This window comes from Esox lucius, chromosome 1 (genome assembly GCF_011004845.1).
Source record: "Esox lucius isolate fEsoLuc1 chromosome 1, fEsoLuc1.pri, whole genome shotgun sequence".
Classification (NCBI taxonomy): domain Eukaryota; kingdom Metazoa; phylum Chordata; class Actinopteri; order Esociformes; family Esocidae; genus Esox; species Esox lucius.
The window spans coordinates 19,719,393-19,746,522 of record NC_047569.1 but is presented as its reverse complement, the minus strand read 5'-3'; the positions used below and the strand labels follow the sequence as shown (position 1 = coordinate 19,746,522).

Sequence of the window (27,130 nt, the reverse complement as noted above, 5' to 3'; positions counted from 1 at the left end):
TCCGAATGATAACAGGAAGGAATGTTCAGAGATTAAGATGACACCTTACAATGACACTATACACACAGTTCAAAGCACTTTGGGAATACATCAAGGTAAATACAGGCTTTTATTTCAGACCATTCTTGACAAAGAACAGATCTAGTTCATAATAACCATCTAAATACATAACCTACAGGAGTGTTACTGTTCTATTTAAGTTGACAATAGGACACCAAAGGAGCACGGCCCTGTCGTCAAAAAACCCTTTGTTCTCAGAGCCAATCGTACTGACTGAACCAAACCAGACCGGGCCGTGGAATACAAGCTGGGTCTTCACTTTTTTTAATCATCTTCTGTACACACAAAAATAATGTGACCTTGAACACCACAAGATCTGCCGTACACAGACCTCAATACAAGGAACACTAACAGGTCAGAAGAGTCAGTCTTCGACCTCCCTGCACATACACAGTCTTACACACACAAGCACTGTACACAGCACAACAGAACATCATCTAGATGAACACATAGCCAACAAATAAAGACTAACATCTACTGGGGTTGACTGAAGAGCCAGTATAGACCGAGAGGGATTAAGATTCTTATTTAGATCGTTAGATCAAACACACACCCACACACTCACATACATACGCCTATATGCATTTAAAACTCCATAAAGCTACACGCCTGTGCAGAATATACTATCGTTACTTAGTGTTGCTAGCTATAGCCATTGAAGTGGCAATATATGTTCAAATATTATATGTAACCTTTTTTCAGAATATACAATAATGAAATGCATTATACAGACAGACAATAGATACTAAGCTGTTTACATCAGTAAGTCAAAATGTGTTTCTATATTTGTTTCCTCTCACAACAGAGTGCAAATCAGCTGCTTCTCCACCTATTTGAAAAGGTTAATTGCTTCTTTCTCAAGTCCACTTACATACATATTATAATTCATTAAAAAAAAATTACACATAAGTAATTGTAGTAAGTGTTGAGTAGTCATAAATATGGAATGTGAAAAAAATAAAAACGGTCCAATTTATTTTCAAAGAACACAAAACTCCTTCATTGAAGTTTAAGGGAGAACATAAAAATAATTTAAAGAGCACAGGTTTGCTTGTTGTTTGTATCTCCTGTTGTGAGTAGAAGAGGATGGTAAGCTGGTGAGGAACAGAAGGAGAGACAAACTGGTTACTCAGGTCAGGGGTGCTGTGCATTCACATGCCATAACCAAAACCAGGCTGGGGAGGTTGGCCGTAGCTAGCGGGTGCTGCTGGGTAGCCATAGCCTCCGTAGCCAGGCTGGGGGGGCACGGCCTGACCAGGACCTGCAGTGAGCATGAGCTGGGGTGTGCCTGCAACAAAAACACGGAGGACAATTGCTTCGGTATTAGACACAAGGCCACTAACACACAAAGCCAATCCAAAAGGTACACATTACCCAGGAAGCAAAGCATAATTAGCCCACATCTAACATTCATCCAATCCAGAAATCAGGCCTTACCGTAAACAATGGGCTGGGACTCCGTGTTCTGCTCCTCCTGTTTTCTTAGGGACTCTGAGGCATCGAGCTTGTCGACCTGTAAGAGGAATGCGGAAGTGAGCATATTAACCACAGACAACCAGCATGAGGGAGCTCTGATGGGCACGCCATGATAACTGACCTCTGGGTTATTTCACTGGCTGGCCGATGGGACCATTCCTGACAGGCAGAGATGAATAAAGTCAAGATTAAAACAGGCTGCAAGAAGCAGGCCATGCTAGGGTGTGGGTTTTTCAGTCAGGCACTGTCACTAGCGGCTACCGGCATTACTAGCTACCAAGCTTGACCATGACAGCCAGCATTAGGGTTGTAGGGGAGTCTAGGTTTAGATTTGATACAAAGCTATGCCTAAACAAAACAAATATAATGGTCCCACCATCCAGCCACATCTATTTCTGTATGTTTGAACTGTATGTAGAGAACCAAACCCATTTTAACTGCTCTAATGTGGTTAACAACACAGAAGCAAATCTACCAGGGATTACAATCACCACCACACTGCTAACAAGAACACTCCTCTACCACAGAGAATTAAGATACAACAAATCAAGTAAAAAGAACAATTATAACAAAAAAAGGAAATTAACATTTAATTTAAGTTGTAATAAAAGGTTACCCATCATCTCAGTCATGATTTGTTTATAAGCAGCTCACAAGGAGGAATTGGAAAAAGACAAACGTACGACTGCAAGAATACACACAATCGAGCAAGCAGCGAGGAGCATCTTGAAGAAGATAAATACAAAAAAGGTATACATCCTGAAAATAAAAAATATCACCTGAACAAAACCTGAAGTAAACTAATAATGTAATTTTCTCCTGTCAGATCACAATATGGGGTTTAGTTCTCTACATACTTCCTGTCTGACAAAACAAAATAAGTATGTTGTTTTAAGATACCCTCTGTAGCTTAATTGAAGGGGAAAGAGACATGCTGAAGCAGCAGTTAGGTTAGTTATTTATTTGTTAAGAAGAGGGCATGAGAAAGGCAGAGAGCCACACTGGAGGCAGAGAGAGGGTGGAGGGATGGTTTTTATGGCCAATCAAGGCGTTCAGAAGCAGGCACAGCCAACAACGATACCTCTTAGCCTGTCCAAAGTGCTGCTAATGCTATGGAGGGGAAAACGCATGCTTGCTCTGAACACACTACATGTGTTCCACACTTTCCACACATACTATCCCACTCAGCATTGAAGAGACCACACTTTACTGTTCTGGAATAGCAAAGATTAACTACAGAACAAATATTTAAAAATACAAACATAAAAAACACCTACATATGTAAAAAAAAAAAATGTAACGATATTGGAAGCATAGGGATGGTTTGACATTTTGGCAATAAGACCCTTCATCTACTTCCCAGAAAGGAAAAATTATGTATGCCAGCCTTAGGCTTCTTCTCTTAAGAAAGCAAAAAAATATATTTTGAGCCAGTTCTAGTAAAAATACATTAATATATTTAATACAGACACACACAAAAACAAACAAAACAAAAAAAGACATGAAAATACAACGAGAAACTTGTTACAAGCCAATTCTAATTAGAATTAGCATTGCATAAAATTAAATAAAATCTTGATAGAAACTTTATTAAAAATGCACGCAGAGGAATTGTAAGAACTACTTAATTTCTCTCTGGGGAGGTAAATAAAGAGCCTCATTGAGAAATCACAAAATATCCCTTTAAACCTAGCTTTTAAATTTAAACAGGGAACTCCGAAAGAATGGTCACTTCATCAATATCCATACAGAGTATGATCTATTCTCTCACTTTCATAAGTCGACAGCTGTGCACATCCCAAATATACATTTTTATAATTTTGAAAGATTATGCCCCTAAGCTCAGATCAGCCCAGGACTGTTTTAACATTAATCAAACTCCAATTCCCTACTTAAGTCTACCAACTAAATGGGTAATGGGTAGTTTTCCATTAGTATTTTGTATATATATATATATATCTGAGAAGGGATTTTCTGTACAGTAGGTTATCCAGGGTAGAGCTCTCTTTTCCTTCTCCCTGGACAGTTACTAAGTTTGCTGGGTCCTGTGAACAGCCTCAATGGAATGGAACTAAGGGCCCATTCACACCAACAAGAGTTATCGGGAGGTTTTAATTTAAATAGGACAAAACACTTTTCTATTCTCATTTGCAATGGGAAACATATTGTGCAGACAGAGATTGGTGATAAAGCTTGCCCTCACCAAAAAGCTATCCATCATGTTAATTTGTTTGATTTGTTTATCATTTAAACTAGCTAAAGTAAGCAAATTTAAAAAAAATTTCTTCCTCAAACAATCAGCATAATTTCGGGAAGTTTCATTTGCAAACATTAGTTAGGCTAGTTAATGTTAGCCCAGTCAACTAACATAGCTGAGCCAGCCAGACTAATACCAATAAAGCAAATGGAAATAGAGTTACAGGTGAGGCTAAAGAGTGCAGCACACAGTAAAATAAATATATTCCAGCTAGAGCTACTTAATGACTGACTCTTGCACTGACTCCCGACTTCTGAACCAAATCTCTAACGTCCCCGTTCATGTGACTAGAACACACAAGGGCAACGCAATTTATTCACATTGCAAAGATCATGGAGGGTATTTATAACATAGAAATCTGATTATCAACAGTTAACTATTTTTTTCTTGCAGATGGAAATCTTACAAAATATTGAAACTCTTGTAGAGTGAATTAGGCCCTTACATCAGTGTGGCAAGTGTGTTGAAACTCCTAAATACATTTAGGTCAGTCACAGATCCAACTCAGTGACTGAAATAGAGCTAGAGCTAATCAAGGCACCCCAAAACCCAGCGGGCCCAGTTCCTCCCCAGGGGAAGTGTGTGAGAGCCCCACTCCAGACCTCTGGATTATCATCTACTCTAAATGTGGAGTGTTGACTCAAAAGCAGCAGAGTGACATGGGGGCGGGGGGGGGGACAGACTCATGCAGTATCCTCTAGTTTCACACCTCCAAACTACAGGGATCAAAAAGAATGACTAATGGATTAGAGTTTCACCTTTTCCTTAATCGCATCAACCTGAAAGGGAATTCAGAGAGGCAACTTAGGGAGCAAAACAAACGGAAACTCTCATACATGAGAGAACAAATAAAATGTGAAATCAGATCAACAGAGAAAACAGAAGAATCATAGTGGAAGATGTAAATAAGACACTTTTGATAGAAATGGTGAAATTATTGATGTAGTACAAGTACTAGTTCATCTGCATAGAACAAGCAGTGTAAATAGGACTTTAGTGTCTATCAATTCTCCATTACATCACCTGTAGTGCATTTACCATTCATTTATAATCTTCAATATTTAAATATCGTAAATTCATATATTATTACTAGTGCCGTTCTCCCCCTTGGAGTGAATACATTGTTCGCCGAGGTCAAAACCTATGCTTCACTACTGAGAACCAAGTGTTGGTGTATTTAATCACATTTACAATTTGTGCATGTTCCAGTCTTTTGTTTGGGGTACTTAATCTTGAGTTTGCGTGTGGTAGGAAACTCTAAGGGCCCACAATATTTGATACAATGTTGCAAGTTTTTTGCAGACAGCCCGAGTAAAGAGACTAATGCAAATAAACTAAACCAATAAGGATATATTTTGATAAGTTAAATAGAAAGATAAGTCTTTTTACCTGGTCGGCAAGCAAAACTGACATACATTTTTATACCTCTGCATTCGGTGCTAAATTATTTTGCCAACAATAGCTCTGTATCATAACGTGTGTCCATTTGGCTGAGACAGATGCTTTCATATTAGATTTGACATACCACAATGTGTCTGTGATTACACAGTCGTGGCCAGAAATTTTCAAAAGTCATGATATCAATAAATTCCCATTTCATCAAAAATAAGTTAAGTGGAGGACAAATGTCCTTTGATTTGTATGACAACTACACAGGACCAAAGAAAAAGCATTTTTGCATGAAAAACAATACAGTAGTTACCTTCCACAAGAACATTGTATACAGTGGATATAAAAAGTCTACACAGCCCTGTTAAAAATCCAGGTTTTTGTGATGGTATTTATTTTTCATTTTTTCCCCTCGAAGATTTCAGTTTGTTTTCCAATTGAATTGTTCACATTATAGGTCACATTAAAAGTGGAAAAAGTTCTGACATGGTTTATCTTTGTCTCATTCTTTTACATCACAATAACCTGCCATTTTAACAGGGGTGTGTAGACTTTTTATATTCACTGTACTTCATATTGTCTACTTTAAGTGTTTAAAGAGACCCACAATTGTAAAATGGCTATGCCTGAGATTTTTTGTGGTTAGCAAAGTTATGGGAAAACTTTGAAACTTTGCATTGCTGAATGTCTTCAGTATCCCAGTGTATCCACTCACTTCCACATTCATTTATATGGTCCGTAAGCCAATGGTTTGCTTGTTTATTCATAACGTTGATATTCGTATACCCAAGAAACAAGGACCAACTCATTGCCTGAAGAAATTAAAACGTAGATTGTATTTTACTATCGATAAAACCTGTATTGTTTGAAATAAATGTACATTCAAAACACTAAAGGCATGAATCTTAAATATCTGTAGGAGCAACTCTAAAACTAAAGGAAAATGAATTGGAACAATTAAGTATCATGCATCCTTTTTGAGAATAAACCCAAAAATTGTGAAATGGTATGAAGCTCAAGAAGACCCGACTGCTGAAAGTAAATAAATCTTGATTGAAAACTAACAAAAAAAAGTCTAATTAGCGGGAGGTCTGATAATACTTAAGGTGGCTTTGTTTTTATTTTATTTATTTACTGAACCAATTCTCAAGTCTCTTTATGAGTTTCTGTCAAAGGTCATTGGGCAGGACAATGAGCCTAAACAAGAAGAAATTCTAGACTGTTCTAAATTATCCAGCAAACAGTCCAGATCTAAATCCCAAATTTGATTGTTGGGAACTGTTGGGCAAAGAGACCCCTTCAAACATTGCATAACTGTAGAGGTTTACTGCTAAAGCGTGGGTTAGGTTGCCAGTGGAGAAGTGCACAAGAACCATTTAAATTCAGTTATTTTAGCCATAGGATGTGCAACCAAATATTTGATCTTTGGTGCAGTCAAGCCATTTATTGTATTTTCTGAATTATAATAGAATTTAAGATTCAGAAAATACAATTTCATACTTGTGATTTGGAAACACAATGAAAAAAATCAGAAATTGGAAACTTAGTGTAAGGGAGGGAATATTTCGAGCTAGAATTTTAATTACGACTGTCTCCCTAACAAAATATGATTGAGATACAAAGATTTGATTATAAATGAATTGAGAGATATTAGCCCGGGTCAACATAGTTGCTTGGTTTGTGCTCAGACGCTAGGACAATTAGCACCTTGTCCCGATTAGGGACTGTCACATTCATACTGACTAATTTAATCAGGGACAACAGTGTAGATGATAAGTTTGTGCATGTAGAAGAAATACTCTTCTCCTTGCTCTAATTGAGTTATACTAGTGATTTCTCCTCCCAACCAAGCCACCAAAACACAGCATGAGGTGACAAGCACCAAGTGTTCGCAAGGTCTGCAATCGCTGCAGTGTGCAATGGCCTTAAGGTAATTGGATATTAGTACTCATGAAAAAGGTTGCCAAACTTTGCTATAGCCTCTACTACAATATTAACATAGCACAAAAAGTGATATTTCAAGTAGTTCTTGCCATAAGATAAACATATGACATGAAGACTAGTAAGCTTTATAGATTTCCTAATGTTAATTAAATTGTATGGAAAAGTAGCAATACCCCAATGAAACAGGAACACATGATTGAAAGAAAACAGAACAAAATGAGATTGTGATCACAACAGAGGGAAGCACTGAGCTGGAGGCTTCAATCTGAACAGAGTGTTTGGTTGTTTACAAGGTACTAAAAAAGACAATATGATCAAGAGCAAATAGGTAAAACTAAAACATCTCAGAATAAATTGCTTTACGTATATACATTACCAAGTAAACGTCTGAAGACACTTAACTAAAGCACATGATATCCTTAATAAGCTGAATAAAATACCTTATGAGGTGACCTGCCATCTGAGGCATGGCCAACCTAACCCACCTTGGAGAGGTACTCCCTCATGACCTGCATGAAATAGGGCATAGAGAAGTCCATGATGTTGTGCCTCCAGGCTGTCTCCAGAACCACGTCAGGCCTCAGCAGGTCGTAACAGGTGAAGAGACAGGCAGCAAAGCACTCCTTTTTATCCTCCTCTAGGAACCATGCCAGCAACTCCTCAGCCAGTTCAACGTCCTTTGACTCCGATGCATACTGCATGGCATCCTACACACACAGGACATAACAGGTACAAACATCAAAACAGGAGACCTTGGAATTAGATTAAATACTTTTTCTCCAGGTACCTTGGTAACGTTTTACTGGATACTTTTTTCTCCAGGCTTTTTTGTGTTTTACTGGACGACAAAGAAGGGAAAGACAAAGGTGAGAGCATTCCTCTCTGTGCAGTCGACCAGATTCAAACCCATTCGGCAGAGGCATCGGCTCAGATAGCCCAGGGTAGTCCAGCTATCTAAAAGCAATTGTTAAGGGTTTTTTCCTTCTGCTTTTATACAAGAAGAACAGCATCATGGGTATGTGTGAGCAGTTCCTTGGACGGTAAACAAAATATTTCTACTTGATTAACTCGAGAAGCTGTACCTTGTAGAGTTTATCCTTTTTGCAGAGTTCCACACTTTGCTTCCAGCGGTTGTTGCCTTTGAAGAGGTAGGCAGCAATCCTCCTGAACTCAATCAGCTCATGCTTCTCTAGGCCCTGGGCCAAGGTGATGTTGTCAAAGTTGTCATAGGCATCAATAGAGGCACGCAGGGCCTAGACAGGACAGACATGTATAACCAGAGGTATTGTCAAGACAGAGAATAGATGCAAAGCCCTTTTCAACAAAACAGTGAATGTCCCCTTTTCACAATTGTCTTCTTAGCTTATTTTAGCCACAGTATGTAAAACAAAAAGTCTGTTAAAAAGATCATGGTACCGCGTAGTCTTCCTCTGTGATGAAGAGGTTGTTAAGTGCTTCATTGACACCTTTGTTGTTGTGGTTCTGCACTGACCGCAGGTATGGCTTGACCAGTGAGAGCTGCTTGGTCTGGAAGGAATAGAGAAGTTCAGTCAGTGAACAGTGAAGCAGGTCATTCTAAAAGACTATAAATTGGAAGCTAGCAAATTCTTTGAGAATTATATCCCAGTACCTTCATGAAGAAGTTGACTGAACGAGTGTGGTCGAGTCGCGGTGATAACACTATGAGCAGGTCGTTCAGTAACAACGGTTTAAACTCCAGATAGAACTGGATGGCCTTGTAGTACAGCTCCACATTGGCCACCTGCAAAAAAAAAAATACACTAGAGAATCTGGATTTCATTTCATTGGAAAATACTTGGTCTAATAAAATGACCAAGGAATACATCATGACAACTTAACCTTGTGTGACAAATGTAATCTGAGAGTCACTAAATGTCTGCTCCTGTTTTTGCAGGTAGTTGGTTACCTTGGTGATGATATCTTTGAACTGGCCCTCCTTCCAGGCATCTGAAGGGTGGCTCATCATTGTGATGATGGCATTGTCGTACTCCTCATACTTGTCATAGAGGAAGACCAGCTCTGCCCAAAGGTGGGCCTGCTCTGCCGCCCTCAGTACCTGCATAACACATTGACATAATCTTCACCAATAGCCAAATGGAAAACAAGGATATAATCACAGACACATTGTGGTATGTCAAAATAACCTTAACACGTAAAAACAGGAAGGTTATGTAAATGATTTAAATCCCCTTGTATTGGCATTTAACCGGCATTGCTGTTCCATTCCTACCTTAGGAATGTTGACACGGGACCAGAAGAGCTCCAGGTGCTCCCTCATCTTCTGAGGTTTGAACTTTGAGTAGAGGATGGCCAGCTCTGTGAACATGCCCATGTGAGCACGCTCCAGGCCCAGGGCTGCCTCTAGCATGGTGATCAGCTCCTCAAAGTAAGCACGGTCCTATCGAAACAAAAAACCCACGTCATCTTGTTCAATTGCAACACACTGACCACATGCTGTGATATGATAGGGCTCAAAACTCAGAATCAGGGAATTGATACGAGCCATTTACATTGTAAATAATTTACCTGGTAGTAGTTGATCAGCTCCTCCAGTTCATCAGCATGGACAACAATGTGCAGCCCACACATCTGGGCCAGACGGAACTCATTCCCATCCACACAGGCAAAGCACACCTCCTTCCAGGTGCGGGTGCTATTGGCCTTGCGGGCTCCATCTACGGCCGCCTGGTATTCCCCAAGGTGGACAAGGGTTGATGCTAGCCGCCCAAAGTTGGACACGTTGTTGTAGAGCAGCTTGGCCGCATCATACATCTTCTCATCATAGCACCTGTCGCCCACCTGGAACAGAGAACATTTTAATAAGAGTGTGTCTGTGTGTTAGGGCTGCACAATTCATCGAAATATAATTGAAATTGCGATATTGACATGTGGAATATACAAATTGCCAACTTGGGCGATTTTTAGCTCCAAAACAGGTGAATGGATATTCGCTTCACGCGATGCAACGGTCACGCATCGTACATCCGTAAATGTTTTTCTTGCGGGTGCTGTTGGTATTTTTGTAGATTACTTAAATACTTTGACAAATTTTGTTAAAATACTTGATGGTTTTTCAATGTTAATTTGAGTTAACACTGCAACTACTAGCGAAGACGCCTGCTTCAAGTTAGCGAGTGGCACCAAGATATTGTCCCACATACACAAAAGCAAGGTTATTAAATGTTTCGGCTTCAATGTCGGTGCCTAGAAAAAAACTTAATATGGGAGAAAATATACCTCAAAAGGTTGAACATTTTTGCCTAACCAGCTATGGCAACGGCACAAACATAGCAAATGCTGCAAACGCTATTGCATTAAAAAAGGAGTTAAATAGTTTGACACTGCCCCATCAAATTGGTAATAAGTCTAAAATAGATTTTTATTCAGTTTAATAGCACATTATGTAGGCTATGATCTCTATTTTTAAGTGAGATTATCTACGCAGATCATTTTTGAAAATCAAAAATCATTACTGTAATTGCAATATTTGTCAAATAAATTGCGATGTAATATTTTATCCAAACCGTGCAGCACTAGTATGTGTCTATGTTTTGAAGGTACCTGTTGTATGTGGGCATTGTTGGGTCCATTGATGAACTCTTCCAGTTCAGCCAGGCGGTTGGTCTTGGCCAAGGCAAAGATGAGCTCAGTCTCTACGTAGGACTCACGAGACTTCTTACGGGCCATCTGGAGGAACTTCACTAGGTCCTCCCAGTTACCTGAGGACAATAGGGGAACATTCCTATTCAGTTCACAATGACCATTTTCCCCATTGGATTGAGCTTGGGAATACCATTTCATCCACTAACAAGTGTATTGAAAAACTCGGATGATATGGATTAAGTCTCTTACCACTCTGGGCTGCGGCCTGGCCCACCTCCATATAGGCAGAGGGGTCATCAGCCTTGATGTACGAGTCAATGGCCTCCTTCACCAGACCCTTCTGCAGCTGAGCCTTGGCCAACTGGCTCCAGACTGGAGGCTCATTGCAGCGCTCTGCAAACTCATAGGCCCGGTCCAGGTTCCCAATGTGCTCAATCAGAACCTAAAAAAAGAAACAGAATTTCACCTAATGACATTTGGAATTCAGGTAGAACAGTTGCACTGCCCAATCTAGGAAAAGTGAAACAGCAATCTTTTAATTAAAGGTCGATCTTCTTAACCAAGAGTCAAAAATTGACCTGCACAGCAGACGTGTTGACGTCAAACTTCCTGAAGATGGCAAAGGCCTCCTCAAAGAGCTCATTGCTGATGGCGATGTTTGCAATGTCAGGGGCATCGTAGTTATCCAGGCGGTTGATGTACTCCATCACACGGGTACGATCCGCCTTGATGGCTGTCAGGATCAGGAGGTTCTGTAGGTTTCTGAATAAAAACCAAGATGATCTGACAAACTAAAACTATAAATGTAAATTAAGTTCCAAAGCATCAGAATTGAGAGAGTAGACACACAATGGACAGCTCAGTCAGCCAGTGAGCACAGGTAGTAGAGCAGCCCTAATACCTGTGTTCACTGAAAACTGAGTTATCCAGAACGATCTTCTCCAGCAGCTCAATAAGTTCGTTGGGGAGGTCTGCAGTCATGAATGCCTTGACTGTGACTGACACCTCTTCTGGGTCCTGTGTCTCAGATAGGGCTGTCTGAACAACCTAAATGAAACAAAAAAAAACATATTTTGCAAATTTAAAGTTTGTATGTTTGTTTCTATGTGTAACAGACAAAATAGTTTGACGTCCCATTATAACATAGCTTACACCCACTAATGTGGGGCACTGTAGCCTATAAGCGCATGTCCTTGTAATTCCCAAACAACACGGCTTAAGTATACATCTTTGTGAAGATGCTTGAACTACTGAGAATTGTCAGTGTCAAAGCCAACAACCCAATATTCTAGAAAACTGCAGTGTATACTCAAACTATTAGTTTTCACCATCAAGCCAATACCTGGTCGATGAGGGGTCTTCTGAAAGGGTTACTCTCCAGCAGCACACTGGCCCACAACTCAGGGTCCTTACGACGAACCAGGTAGCGAGACAGACTCTTGAACAGGGAGTTCTCATTGCACACCTACACAGGAAGATTAATAGAATTGAAGGCAAAATGTACAAACACAGCCATCACCAGTTAAATGTATTATTAATTCATTTTTATTTCCCCACTCACATGAATGAGCTCCTGGTCACATTGTCCTCTCTCGTAAGCCACGCAGGCCAGGTGTGGGTCCCGCTTCTCACAGTACTTGCCCACAACGCGACTGTCATAGAATGGATTCTCACGAAGGAAGCGTTCTGGGTTATTGTTGCTGTCAATGTAAATCTTGGCCAGGGCATTGTGGGTAGCTGGCTCCTCACAGCCCTCATGGATACGGGCTTCCAGCCATGGCAGGAGCAGTTTTAGTCTGGAGGTCACACACACACACTTCAGGTTACCTCTGATACATGCTACTTACAGATGACTTATCAAACTGAAATTGCAGTTTTTCCACTGCAAGACAAAAACAACTCCATCAACTGCTGAATTGTTGATCCTGCCTTACTGTTTGGACCTTATTCATATGATTTCTTTGCCAGCTGGACAACACCCTATCTATGTTTTGATTTTAAAGTCTGAATGAACATTGTATATACTGTACTGTGGGAACGTTGGAAGAAACCAAAGAATAGTTTAATGCTTTAGCTGGGCATTTAGTGTTCATTTGCTAACAAAAACATATAACATTTAAATAAATAGACAAACATAAATCCAATAACAAGAATTTCTTGTGTTGTGTTAAATTTAAATGTTGGGAGAGAACTAAACAAAACTCACTTAAAACACCTAAAAGAATGTATAAATTCGATAAACAGTATTTGAAAAGTCCCTTCCTTGAGGGATAAAAAGAAATTCAGTAGTGTTTGCTAAGCGTCTGGCAGTCACCATTTTCTTTTTTTTACCAGTATGTTATTCCCATCTTCAACTAAGCTAACACGGAATTCCTTAAAGCTGAATTACCACTGACATTTTAACAATTCATAGCATCATACAGTACATAGAAAAATCACAGCTAAGCAATAACGTTGATACCTTAAAATGGGCAGACTACAAACAAAACATGCTGTGATTTACAAATGTATGAAAATACATCCATATTACAGCTGACCATAAGAACTCATATCACAGAAAGAGGGGCAAAAAACACTGCAGCCCAAATTTAAAATAAAGCCAGTCTGAAAAGACCCTGTCCCCCTCCTCCTTACCGGTTCCTCTTCTCCACTTCAGCTACTAGCTCATCGGTGGAGAACTGTCCTCTAACCACCAGGATGAGGTTCTTAATCACATCCTCAGCACAGTCCACATCCAGCAGCCCTCCGATCACCACCGGCAGACGGCTGGGGTTCACCTGATACACAGATACACAGTTTATTCAGAACCCTTTTGTTCAGTGTTAATAAAAACGCAGTAAAATCCTCCGCAGCTTCACTAGGTTGTGTACCTTCTGTACATATATCTCGATGTATTTCTGCAGGGTGTTGCGGTAGAGGTAAAGGACAAGGTCATGGACAAAGTCAAAGCGGTCACACACGATGATCAGGGGGAGCTGGTCAGTCAGTTTGGCTTCCTGTGAAAAGAAGAACGATACATATCAACTCACGAAATCAAACTGGCAGCAAGAAGTGATTAGCAGGTTACTTAAACCATAAGGTTCCTCCTTTCCTCCCTTACCTTGAGAAAGTTCTTGACTCGTTCTGGGTCGTAGCAGTTGCTCTCCCGGCAGATCCTCTCCACCTCTTTGATCTGTCCGGTCTTACAGGCGGCCTGGATGTACTTGAAGTGGACCTCTGGGTCCTGGCTGAAGTTAACAATTGAGCCCAAGAAGTAGAACAAACCTGAAATTAACAGAGACAACTTAGTCCAATGCAGATGAAGACGAGGTAGGTGGTTTGCATCACGTGTATGGCCTACTAACCTTCAAAGCTCTTGAAGGACTCAAAGAGCTCGGTTAGGGACTGAGTGGAGAGCTGCTCATGGTACTTGGAGGCCACCTGTACACAGATCTGCAGGTTCTGACGGATGTTGGCTGACAGCATGGCCCTCAGACATTCCAGAGAGTCCTCAACCGACAGGGAGCCAAAAAAGTTCACCAGCCACTGCAGGACCAAGTCAATTCACATACAGTCAGTGCACAGACCGGAGATACAGCGGTATACAGATATTTCACAATACATTGTATGTAACTAAGACCGAAACAAAGCATATACAAAGGAATCCACAACCTTAAACAACCTGGTGAAGGACATACAATATCGTATGCAGAGTAGTTGTGCGTTATGTAGTGTTACTATACCTCAGGGTTGAGCAGGTGCGTGTGCACCACAGCCCGTTTGATGTCGTACAGGTCGGTGTAGTGTTCCAGGGCCCTCTGCAGCAGGCCGGCCTTCTCACACAGCTGAGCAACGTGGGCTCGGTCGTAGTGGGTGAACATCTGGTTGCCCAGGATGGCATCAGCTACCTGAATAAAAATAAATAAAAATACAAGAAATCCACAAGTCAGTGGAAGAAACACAAAGAGTATGGCACTCATGAAGATGGGAATACAAATTGGTATTTTGTGGTGTAATGTGTGTATAACAGGGTCTTTTAACATTCTAGAGCATTTCTCTCCTTGTTTTAATCAAGCAGTCTTTTCTCTACTTCCAGTTTTCCCTGGTGTACAACAGTTAAGGGGGCCAAAAACAAATACTTGAGGCCTGTAATTTCTGTGTTGCCGAGATTGTGGACGGAATCAACGATGGAAATCAACAAAATAGAAAATGTCAAATATTTTCTATAAATATTTTTATTTAATATTGTCCCATAATATGAACAGCTCTTATGACCATTCCCACCCTCTTTGTAATTCTATATATTTTGCGATGGCTTTAGTCTCTTGTTTTCCAAAAGTAAATGTTGGTTGGGTACCTCCCCACCAGCAGGCAGAAATAACAATAAAAACAAGAATACCTGGGCTCCCTGGAGGTTGAGGCCCCAAATGGCCTTCATGTTTGTCAGTAATAATGCTCTGATTACCACTGGTGTACAAAGTGAGAAAATACTATAATCTATTTGTACCCCCCGGCGATGCAAACCAGGTATTGAAAATCTGCTTCATAAAATATAAAAATGCAAAACTATCAAGTTATTGTTGACGAACCCCTAACCAAAATTGCTGCCCTTTTACCTCATTAAAAGATGTTTCATGTCCAAGTCTTAATGCTAATGTGATGTGTGTGGGTGTGTGTGTGCGTACCTGTGGGGCGTGGACAAGGTTCATTTCTAGCAGGCGTGTCTGCAGAGGGCCCTCGGCAGGCCTGTTATTCTTCAGTGCATCCAGAAGAAAGGAGGTACACTGCTGGATCAGGTTGTACTCCATAAACACATCCACAATCTGAACAGGGAGAGATAAAACAGACATTACATAACTACCGTACACCATTATTGTTTGGTATGAATTTATGCACATCTGAAGAGAGACAAGACATGAGCCACCCAGTAGGGCTACAATGAACCAGGTTTTTATACTTCAGTAAATTTTAACATAAGGTAAATAGGACTTCTATTACATGAATGCTTGAGGTAGTTAATACATTTTGGCCGTTTGCAGACTGACCTGTGTGATGTCAGCTAGTGGTTCCTCATCCTGCACCAGCATCTGGGAGAATTGGAGGCCCTGTTCTGGACTGATCCTCATCACATTCCTTAGGAGGAAAATCCAATCTGGAGTGTAACCCACCTAGATCACAAATACAGAAAACAGTTCAAAATTCTAATTTCTAACTTAATTTGACCATATTACAGAATTCTATTTTGTTGGAAAGGAAAAATAAAACCACCATGACTAACCTTTTTAGCATAAAGGACAATCTTCTGAAACTGTCCGGTTTCAGCAAAGCACTGGATGACCTTGTTCGGGACATTGGCCCTAAGGTAGACGCTGAGGGCTAATGTGGGGTCCACTGACTTCACCAAATCACCCAGCTCCTCTGAACACTCCAACTGTAGACAAAATCATGCAATGTTAATTCATTGTGAAAAATCACATCAGGCTTTGTAAAGACATTGAGAAAGCCAAGTTTAAGGAATTCTACAAACAAATTGTGGCTCATTGACCTCTTTTTATAGAAAATGATTCCCCCTACACACAAAGTGTCAAATAGAAAACATGTGCAACTATTCTATACTGTTGATAAATATTAAACAACAAAGAAAAGAGCCTTAAAAATAATGAGTTTTATGGCCTGAACATACAGACAACATCCTTATAATTCAATAAATTGAGTGTGACTAGGGATGCATTTAGCTCAGTTTGTATGGCAGTCATAGCTAGTCTATTACAGCTGTAACTAGGGGAATGCTCAGCAGGCTTGACAGTAACATTTTTACAGGTAAGTAGCCCATTTTAAAATGAAACATTTTATTTTGCTGCCAAAAAGCTACCCATGCTAATATCCTTGCAATTTGAGAAAGGTATTTTTTTAGACCAACTACATTGAAGAGCATTTGAGCATAGCCAGCACATTAGGGAGCTTAAACGTGAAATTAATAATATTATAAAAAAATTAATATTGACATTTGTTCGCACAGCCTCATTGCTTTAAAACATTTTTGGATGGCCAGTGTTTGTATGAATGTTTCTGACTTATACCTTTTGGTTCCTGATTACAGCAACATTAGGGGGCATTGACAGCCATGCATGGGATATCAATATGAAGATTTCATTTAAGTGCTCTCCAACTTTGGTTTCTTTACCTTGTCCTCTTTAAGCCATTTCTCCAGCAGCTGCTTGCGTCCCTGCTGTAGGACAGGCCTGCACAGCTCCAGAGACTCAAACTTGTTGAGCTGGCCTTGGTCCAGCAGGATGCCGAAGTACTGCAGCAGGGGAGAGGTCTGGCCTGGCTGGGCCGGCACACTCTGGAACCGCCGGATGGTGTCAGGAGTACGTAGGATACCCTGGGTGAAAAACAAGGCAAATCCACTTCAGCATATCTTATGTGGTAAAAAAACATCATAAACATCAGAAAACTACCATCCAAGACAAACTCATTATGCAGTAACTGTAATGGACCATGTCACAGAGGACCAGGTCATAGTTTGGACTCAGTATTGTCAGTACCTTGGGAGCGTTGGCAGCCACCTTGGCTGCTTCGGAATAGTTCCCAGCAGCAAACAGGGTGTTGAACTTCCGGGCAAAGAGCTCCTCCGCCCCGGCCAGGTTGTTACGCACAGCCATGCGCAGCGCCAGGTCTGGGTTCTGGAGCACGTTGGTGATGTAAGGGATGATATTCTCCTCTTCCACACACACTGACAGAACCTGGAAAAACACATGAACACACGGACTGGCTTAGCGACATCATACATACACCCACATGCCACTGATTTATTGATAGTTATTGTATCAATGTCATTCAGGAATGAAAGAAAAAAGTATGTTGTTTTGCCATGAAAGAAAAAAATAAAGAAACCTCTAGATGGCCAAATTGCACATATGAACACACACTGTCACATACATAGGTCTTTCAAGCTCACATGTAGAATAAACGTGAAATTAAGAGACCATGAGTAGTAGATTCTATAGCCCTGAGTGAGCCTTCCATCCAAGAAAAAAACTGATAAGCCCACTGGCACCTGATTACCCATGAGCTAACCAAAGATAGGACCAAAACACGGCTCTACATGCCAGTCTACCCAATTGAGACTCTTACCTGTCCTTTCCTGTTGACTCCAATGATGCCAGCGGTCGGTTCATGTGGGGCTGTAACAAAGATGGTCTCCCCACTGATCCTATTCATGTAGATACAGGTGCCAGTCTCCAGGTCATAAAGGTGGATGTAGCCATATTTGGTGATCAGAAAGACAACATCTTGCTTGGAGCTAATCTAGAGGACAGAGAGAAAAAAAGGCTTTAGTACCCAAATGGATCTACATTTGCAGTCCTACAAAATAATGTTTGTTTGGAACCTTCTCCGGCTTAAGATTAAATGTATGCCTGTTAGAATGCAGGATCTCTCTAGGCTAGATGTTGTTCCAATTAAAATGTAATTTGTATTTTGATCCTTAACCTGCTTCAAAATAAACTATTTGAAACTAAAAGAAAGGAAAGTACTGCCCTGATCTGATCGTGGATATTCAAGGTGAAGTATTGCATTCCTCTATTAAAGATATTTTAAATGAGTCCACTGCGATGTGGGCGCTGTACCTGCATGGCTACAGGGAAGTCATTCTGCGCCTCTGGAGGGAAGAACACATCCACAGCCTTCTTGGGAAATGGCTGATTCCCTGTTGGTGGGGTACCCACCTCAATAATGTGTAACTGCAAAACACAAAAAAACAAATTTACAGAAAATACAGAGTGATCTCCCCGTCTTATCCCATTTCTAAAAATACAATTACATTTCCTATTCTAGTAAAATCTTTGAAGACTAGTGTTCATGCTGAGCTGAGTGAGTCATACCTTTCCTCCAGCTTGCCCTCGAACAGCAAAGCAGAATAGTGTGGATTCCTCTGTGTTTCCCTCCATTTTGAACTGGGCGAAGCCAGCAGCATGCCCCTCAATGGGCTGGGATACCTTCCTGTCTACAGAGTACAGCTGCATGGCTCCCACTACACGGTTTTGCTGAAATTAAGTGAATACACAGAGTAATGGTCTCTACAAAACCAGATACAAATTGAATATAAAATATATGAAATTCTGTAGATGACCTTGGGATACAGCTCGAATCATGATATGTGGTCTCAGGGACAGTGGGAAAATGTTTAACACCCAGCAAACAAATCTGACAAGAGCTTAGATCATAGTGATTGACTAACAGCATGGGTGCAAATTTTCTTAAATTTTTTTGTATCAAGCAGCTTTAAATTTGTTTAGTGTGTTTATTTCTTCTGAAATTACACAGATAAGCAGATGCAGGCCTGCCACTTAAAGATTTTACAAAAAGGAGAATTATATAAAAGTGCCTTGAAAAAATATTCAGACAGCATATTAATAATGCTGAATTACACTGGCCTGTATGAGAAGGTGGCAAAAAAAAGATATATCTGACAGCAGGTCCGGAATTTGCTCAAAAGCATGACAGTAACTCAGCAATTTAATGCAATGTGGAAAACAAATGTATTTTGGCCAACATTTTAAGTGCTGTGATGTGCAAACTTGACAGTGCCCACACCTCAAAAAACACCATCCCTACAGTGAGGTATAGTGGTGGCAGCATCATGCTGTGTATCAAGAACAGTTGACTACCTACAGTTAACCTATCACACTACCTGAAAATTGTGGTCCACAAGCATCAACCAACCAACCGGAACAACCTGGGCAAAAGGTTGCTTGCTCTTTGGAGTTTAAAGCTTTAAAAGCACTTTATAACAACTGGCAAAATAAAAAGTGCTTAATAAAATAAATGTGATTGATTTGAAATCTGCCATGAATGGGCCCTAACATCACTACAACAGTGTGAAAAGCTGGTGTATACTACATAAAATGCCCAAAAATACAGATGTTTTTAAAGAAAACAAAAAGCTCTGATTCTAGTGTCTTTAGTAAAACACTATTTTGAAGACAACAGATTTTGAAGGGAAAAACAGATTTGAACAGCAATAAAGCTGCATTTTTGTATTCTTAATTTGGGTCAATACAGATCTGGCCTGACCATGGAAATGTTTTGGGTCAGATCTGGTCCCACTTGGATCGAAATCAGAACAGTAATATTTAAAAATATCTGTCAAGATCTTATTGGCAATCAGGTGACAATTAGTGAATATATAATCTATGAAAACCTCTGACAGATTCAGTCTTTCCCATTACAATAACCTTACCAGGTCAAAAACGGATTGCATTCTTCAGTTACACTACCGGGTGGAAATTCACAAAATTAACATGTGGCCAAATTATGAGATTACGAGATTGAGATTACTCCTAATGTTAAACATTATTCCAATTCCCTATTTTATTACCTGTGCAGAAATTCCAATGAGAAGTAGCCATTTCTGTTTGGCATCAGTGCGGTAGTTGATGATTTGACAACCTGCTAGGCTGGAGTGTCGGTCAAATACTTTGATTGGCTGGGAGTCTCCCTCCATACTCCAGTGGTAGACAGCATTGTCTGTGACCAGTGCTACCGTATTTAGGGAGATCCATTTCCAAAAGGTGACGTCATCTGTCATGGTGTGAGCCTTCATCTTGCTCTTCATCTCAATGTTAAAAATCTGGAGAGTTTTTGCCGCTGCAAATTCAGAAGAAGGTTTAGAGATGATCTAGCACAGTTCTCGCCACTAATGTCACCAACCAATCACCACACACAAACATCCATTCAGGGGGGAAATGAAAATACTGTAATACCAAATTCCACTTTTTTTTTTTAGAAATATTGGTAGTCATAGAAACAGCACTTGAAATGCAGAAAGCATCACAGTGAAAAAAACAAAACAATAATGTGGTAGGATCTGCATTCAGTAAAAAAAAATTGTTCAATGAAGAGATGTAAGAAATTACCTTTGATAAATGTTTGCTCCAAATTCTACTTCAAGGCTGTGAATCTACTGTTCAAGCCATTCTAGAGGATTCCTAACCTAATAGTATGTTATCCACCTACAGTTTAAGAGATTTTGAAGTTTGGGTAGGAGTGAAACATTTGGCTAATGCAAGATAAAACCCAAACAGATGTGATACATTTGGCGTTCACTGTACTATGACTGACACCCATTCAAATTAAGCCTCTCCAAATCACTGGCTTATTATTGGAGCAGAACATGTGTTTCCTATACATTTCTTAAAACTGCAATCTAAGATTGAACGGCTGTTGTTTTCAAAGTGACCCTTGAAAAACAAAGCCTACATTGTTGTGCAATACTACACCTAGACTACAAATCAAAGAAAATAAAAAATGTATTTAATGTAGAGAGTTTTTTTTTTCTTGCTTGACAAGGGAATGATTAACCAAAATGTTAGACAACATAAATACACATGGTGTGGTTAAATCAACATTAATAAATTCACAAAAATTTATAAATCCACAACATTAATAAATCAGCTGCAAAAGTGCAAAGCAAATTATTTTCATCTTGTCTAAATCTTACACATGAACTACAAAACATTTCTGAATGCAAGGTTCTTACAATGCAGTCAAGAATGCAGTCAACATTTATTATTTTTGAGAAACGGTGGTAGAAAGGCCTTTTCACGCAAATCAATTCAATAACCATGATATCATATGCATGTAAACTTAGTCACCAGATATGTTGTCATCCTCCCACCAGTGTTGTACTACTCAAGAATTCATTAGTATTACCGGCGCTACATGCTCAGGGGAGTTCTTCATCAGCCACTTACAGCCTACATCAGCTGGTGAGCTGCGAGGGTATCTTGGAAAACAGACCGGCTCACTCCGGCTGCAATCATGCGCATAGCAAATGCAATTCACTTGCTTTCCCAGCCCTTAATTTACCTGCTCTTTTCATAGCTAAGAAACAAAAGCTGTGTAATGAATTTAAAAAACAATCACACTGAGTTTATTGGTATTATTTATAGTAGGCTACAACAACTACCTACATATATCATTTTCCATACTGTATTTATTTTGCCAGGTTTTGACAAGTCTCCTTTTTCTTTAGCAAATATGGCTAGATTATAGCTATTGTCCGCAACCAACATTATTTTGCGTGGGCACTTGCTGGTTACATTTGAAATTTAGCGTATAGCCCTAGCAATTTCAAGCCTATATCGACAAAAATGTATCTTCTCGTTACACTATATAAAGTGTCTTTCCGCCACAAACAGCTCTTGCCTAATACCCACTTTGACCTGTTCTTATGCAGAAAAGCTAATCCTTGCACTTATTTTATCCTGAATGTATTACAGGAGCATGATATTTGGGAGGCCCTCTTGCAACTCAATAAATTCCCGCTTATTCAAAACAGAGCAAGGATCCTCACTCAAACAAGTATGCCCGAAGTCCCCCCATTCTTGCTGACCTTTCATAGCTCCCTGTCACTCAATTAATTTACTTAAAACCTCCTAGTCTACAAAACCATACATTCTACAGACCTGCCTTTGTGTCTTATCTATCTTTTCTCCCACCACTAATTGACTTCCAAATAAACTTCATGAACCAAGGACCTGATTCTAATGAATGAGGGAACATTTTCTCACATGGAGTACACCTTTGGAATTCCCTGCCTGATAATCTCAATGTTGTTCGGTATGTTGTTGTTTTTTTTAAACAGACTAAATACTTTTTTTTTTAAAACTGGGCTACCATTAGTCTTACAATTTTATTGCAATATGGCTACATATTATACACTGTATTTATCCACTTGAGATTATTATTGTATAAACAAATGTAACAAATTATTTAAGTGGGTGAATAACTAGTAAGTAAACAAACAGTGACCTAAGCACTTTGACCAGGACACAGAAATCAGGAGTCAGACTTTAGAGAAAGAGACATTGGCTCTATTACTGGTAGAACTGACTTGGACCCAGCCATAGGGACTCATGATCTGGCACAGATTTGTGCACAGGGATCTTGGGACTCAACTAAATCAACGTTGCCCACAACTATGCGGGAAAGCATGCACCAACTTCACAGTGTAGTGAAAGGGCAAGGTGACGCACTTGGGGCTTCTATACAATATTGAGGTCTTATTCCAGTGACATTATCAATGATTGGCTGCAGTATGACGAGTAACTTTTTTGATTTTGTCCAGAATAATCTTTAGTCTAGCTAGGAAGCTGTTGGCTGGAGGAAACAAGAAAACCATCAGGAGATTTGAAGATGGGATGGAAACAAATTCAGCATGTTTTAACATTTTCTAATATTAACTGCAAAAGTAATTTTTATCTGCACTACATCACGGCATTTTACCTGCAAAAAAGCAATTTGATGGAACCATCCATGGTGGAAAAATATGCATATAGTTTTTGCACTGAAATGTCACCAACTGGATGGCAACCTAGCAAGTGATGCACGGACAAAAATCATGCAAAAAGTGACTACTTACGTCTCCAAAAATGAGTGTTATAAAAGGGGGAATAAATAATACACCAACAATTATCACTAGGATCTTACTTCAGATGAATGTTCCACTGTCAACAGCCTTAACCTCTCTTGGCCATTTTGAAATAGAGGTGCACTTTGGCACATGGCATGGTGTATTTTAATATTCTGTTTGCTATTAATACTATATCATCCTAAATCAACCCCATTGTGCATCGATTTTATTCAAGCACATAACATGTACACAACTGAAAAGACATTTCAACGCGGTGCAAACAGGGTTACAAATATCACAACTCATGATATATAAAATTCAACTCACCGTCTGCAAACATATAAGAAAGCATTAAGAAAAAAAAGAGCAAAAACAAGCAAAAATAGACAAAGCATTCATGATAGTATGACAATTTTATCAGTGTATTAAGGGGTTAAACTGTCAAATATAACCATCAATTCTGACAAACTAAATTTACACAAATTGTGTTTTATCTAAAGACAGCAACACACAGACAAATTGTGTACAGCAGTCAAGAGTTGAAGTTAACTGTTAGGTTTGGGAGAATTAACTCAAAAACGATATATTTGAGTCAAATTAAATGTTAGGGAACCAGGCTGAGTGAAAACCCTTACCTTTTAGGGCGATAACTTTGCTAGCAGGGTTCATGATGGCGCTATCAGCAGAGATAGGCCGACGGATGGGAGTGTTGGGGTCGGCCATATCTATGATGACCACTTGCGCCTGTTCGCCCACCTTCTCTCTTATACAGATAAACTTATCTGACTCCATTGTCAGGGTGCTGAATCCAATGTTAGCTGGGTTGATTCCCAGGTTCTGGAGCTAAATGCAATAGAATCACATTGATAGAACAGAAAATAAATTAACAAAAATGTACAGTGTTAGCGGATATGCTACTACAGTATTGTAGTACAGTATTCATTTTGGCACCTTTTTTTTGATTTCACATAGTTTTAGTTATTTTTACTAGAATATCTTTCAGTTTTAGACCCATTTAAATCATTTGAATAATGACTGTGTAGTCATAGTCAAAATGACAAAAACAGTGACAAAAGAAAGTTTTTGTTACATTTTAGTCCAAACAATTATTGCCTCATTAAGCTATAATAGCCATATCATCATATCAAAGAAGTCAAATTGATAATGTCCTAAAGTTTCACTTACAATGCTGATATTGCCTACAATTACGCCTATTTATTAACATTATAAGCACAGCATGGCACCCAGTATGGAGAAGTGACATTTCTGAAAAGTAATAAGCCAGTGGAAAATGCATATTGCAGTTGTGTTACTGTTTGAGCAATTTAATTGACATGGATGGAAATATCAGTTTGAAATGTAAGAACGAGGGGAGAACAGAATGTTCAAAAATGCTCTAATAGTTAACAAATTAGGGTATACCTACGTCTCCAGGCACCGCACCACGGTCTTTGTCTGTGCGTATATATTGGGATGACACACTTTCAGATGTCTTTAGATGACATCTGAAAGCGTATCATGAAAAACACAGAAACTCTTTCCAAAATCATCCTATCAAACTATCGTAGTTATATTTGACTATTGATAATTTCATCTAGTCTCGTTTTTGCCAACAAAAATTAAAAGTATTTTTCTTCAAGTTTTTTCTGTTTCTATGCAGTCCGTTATAATCTCATCAACTATGCAATTGAAAAATAGATATTTAACGAATATTTCTGTTGATAAAATGAACACTGTTGTACAACTGCTTTCAAATCAAGTAATTTTAAGCACAGCAGGAAAATGGTCAACTAACATCCAATAACATCTTCATTAACAATTCAGACAAAAACATATCTTCTAAACATGTGTAAATTGTTTCTTGATCAGATAGCATGTCCCAGATACATTTTAAATCTACATCAGGACACAAATGTAGCAAAACACATTATCACAAACAGAAAGTGTTTCAACTGACAATTCCAAGCTTAATTGAACCTTTTCCCAGTAAGCTTTAAACAACCTAAGTAGCAACCATGAGTAAAAGCTATTCATACAGGTCTTATTTACATTACGAGAGAGAATAAAACGCTAGATAGACTTATAATAGGAATTATTGAAAGTCTATATAGCGTTTTATTCTCTCTCTCAATGTAAATAACCCCTTATAGCAGAGGTGGTCTGAATACAGCTCACAAATACAGCTGCCCGTGAGGCAGTTCCATCCGATTGGCAGAAGGTAATTAAAGAGTTTTGAGGGGACGTAAAACATAACACAGTTCTCAAACTTATTTTCACTTGCAAACCTCTGAGGGGGCTTGACCGAAAATGTGGAGCACACATCCTTTGAAGGTGGTGTCTCAACTTACTGCTATCTGCAAGTTTACAAAAATACAATCTAGCATCTCAAGACTTCTTCAATGTGTCTCAGAAAATTCATCACAATGTAAATAAGCCCATAGATGTTGGCTGACAGTGGTAGAAGCAATTTAGAGAACTTGTTACTCATGTGACAAGTGGGTAATCTTGTCTAATCTAGGCTCCAGGAGTGGGCTAACCAGCCATAAGGTACATACACTGGTTGTGATAATTGAAGAGACTAAAATTCTATGTTAGTCTCTTCAATTATCATGAATTTTAGAAAGCAAGTGGTTTTGATATAATGTGACCATCACATATTTGGGGTGACAAGGCAGCCTAGTGGTCAAGAGCGTTGGGCAGTAATCAAAAGGTCGCTAGAATATTTCAAGAACAAGACAGTCAACCTTATTTGCTCCCAGGTGGTTACAGTAATATTTTCTTAGCATACTTACATGATAAAATGACAGTCAAAAAATAAACGAGAATATATTCATAAACACACAAGCAGGCACATAGATGACCTAGTACACAATGTGTGTGTGTCAAACCACAGAATCAGTGACCTTTCAATTCAGTTACTTGATTCATTACGTAAGCTTAGATGATTAATTTCTTTAACACAAGTTGACTAACGCATGCAACTAGTAATTTCTCTAGTTAGCTTAATTTACCTTAAAATAGTTATACCTAACGTTGCTTTTAACTATACAATTGTCTAGCACAGTACTGTTGAGTAAAGCAATTCAGTTACCGGAACACCTGTCTCAATGAAGTGTCAAGCCAGAAAATCTAAGAGCAGTTTCAGATATTTACTAACAAGTATAAGTACTGTACTACGCATCTGACTTACTGACCGTACAGTACTGACTGTCACGCAGTAACGCTAGTTGGCAAGACAAAAACCTAACTTTACAGAAAATTGTCATTATACATTTATTAGATTTTGCTACCCGGCCAATTACAATCTAACCGTCGTTACCTAATAACTAGCGTATGACTAATGTTTCATAGTATTGCTATGCTATAAAGGCAGGCTCGGTACAGCTAACCCGTTCATCTTTACCCCTAACTAGCATAACACGGCAACAGGAGACCGGGCCGAGGGGAGGTCATGCCAGCTACAACAGTATTGTGTGTGGTGTAGTTAGCTAGCCAGCTAGTTAAAATCACCAAGTAGTTAGCCGAAAAAGCTTTCAATAGGATTGACACGATTACTAGCTAGTTAACTAAGCTCCCTGGTCACATCTAGTAGTTAGCTAGCTAACGGTATCTAGGTTATTTCCATACCTGCAGGTGCTCCTGAAAGCGGATAGGTAGTATTTGAGCCATGGCGGGTTTCCTAGGCTTCTCTGGAGTCCTAAAATTCTAGCTTAGCAGCTAACGTTAGCTAGTTAGCACCGTGCTAACTACGACCTCCTCACCGACTCCTAGGTCGTTCTCAAACAAGTAAGATTTACGTCCAAACAAGATGTTACTGGTAAGATGCTATTAGTCTCAGTTCCAAAACTGTAGTCGAATATGTCAGGTGTAGCCGCCGAATGCTTGTGCGTTTTCTCCACTGCCTGAATGGATGGCAGTGGCTTCAGCACTGATCTGCAGTCCAAATCCGCAATGGCGGCGGAAACGGCTCAGAATGTTCTCAA

The 27,130-nt window shown here is 39.5% G+C and overlaps 1 protein-coding gene across 6 annotated transcripts; it reads right to left on the bottom strand.

Moving 5' to 3' along the window:
* Positions 1-90: 90 nt before the first annotated feature.
* On the bottom strand, positions 91-27,130 carry LOC105006438 (clathrin heavy chain 1). 6 transcript variants are annotated; one of them, XM_010864977.4, is made up of 34 exons: positions 26,775-27,130; positions 23,783-23,990; positions 23,475-23,477; positions 20,112-20,380; positions 18,616-18,777; positions 18,361-18,474; positions 17,867-18,040; positions 17,278-17,475; positions 16,914-17,114; positions 16,008-16,160; positions 15,775-15,897; positions 15,415-15,552; positions 14,473-14,637; positions 14,095-14,275; positions 13,851-14,014; positions 13,621-13,746; positions 13,385-13,527; positions 12,312-12,546; positions 12,093-12,215; positions 11,652-11,797; positions 11,329-11,512; positions 11,000-11,192; positions 10,709-10,866; positions 9,674-9,946; positions 9,378-9,545; positions 9,054-9,203; positions 8,757-8,888; positions 8,543-8,653; positions 8,209-8,379; positions 7,612-7,833; positions 4,552-4,572; positions 1,658-1,695; positions 1,498-1,573; positions 1,238-1,348 (listed from the first exon to the last, which is right to left on the bottom strand). In XM_010864977.4, the coding sequence occupies exons 1-33, from the start codon at positions 26,814-26,816 to the stop codon at positions 1,543-1,545; spliced, it is 4,920 nt and encodes a 1,639-aa protein (XP_010863279.1). In that variant the 5' UTR covers positions 26,817-27,130; the 3' UTR covers positions 1,238-1,348; positions 1,498-1,542. The 6 variants fall into 6 exon arrangements, with proteins under 6 accessions (XP_010863274.1, XP_010863275.1, XP_010863277.1 ...); XM_010864972.4 differs by lacking the exon at positions 1,658-1,695 and having other exon boundaries at positions 91-1,348; positions 26,775-27,129; XM_010864978.4 differs by lacking the exon at positions 4,552-4,572.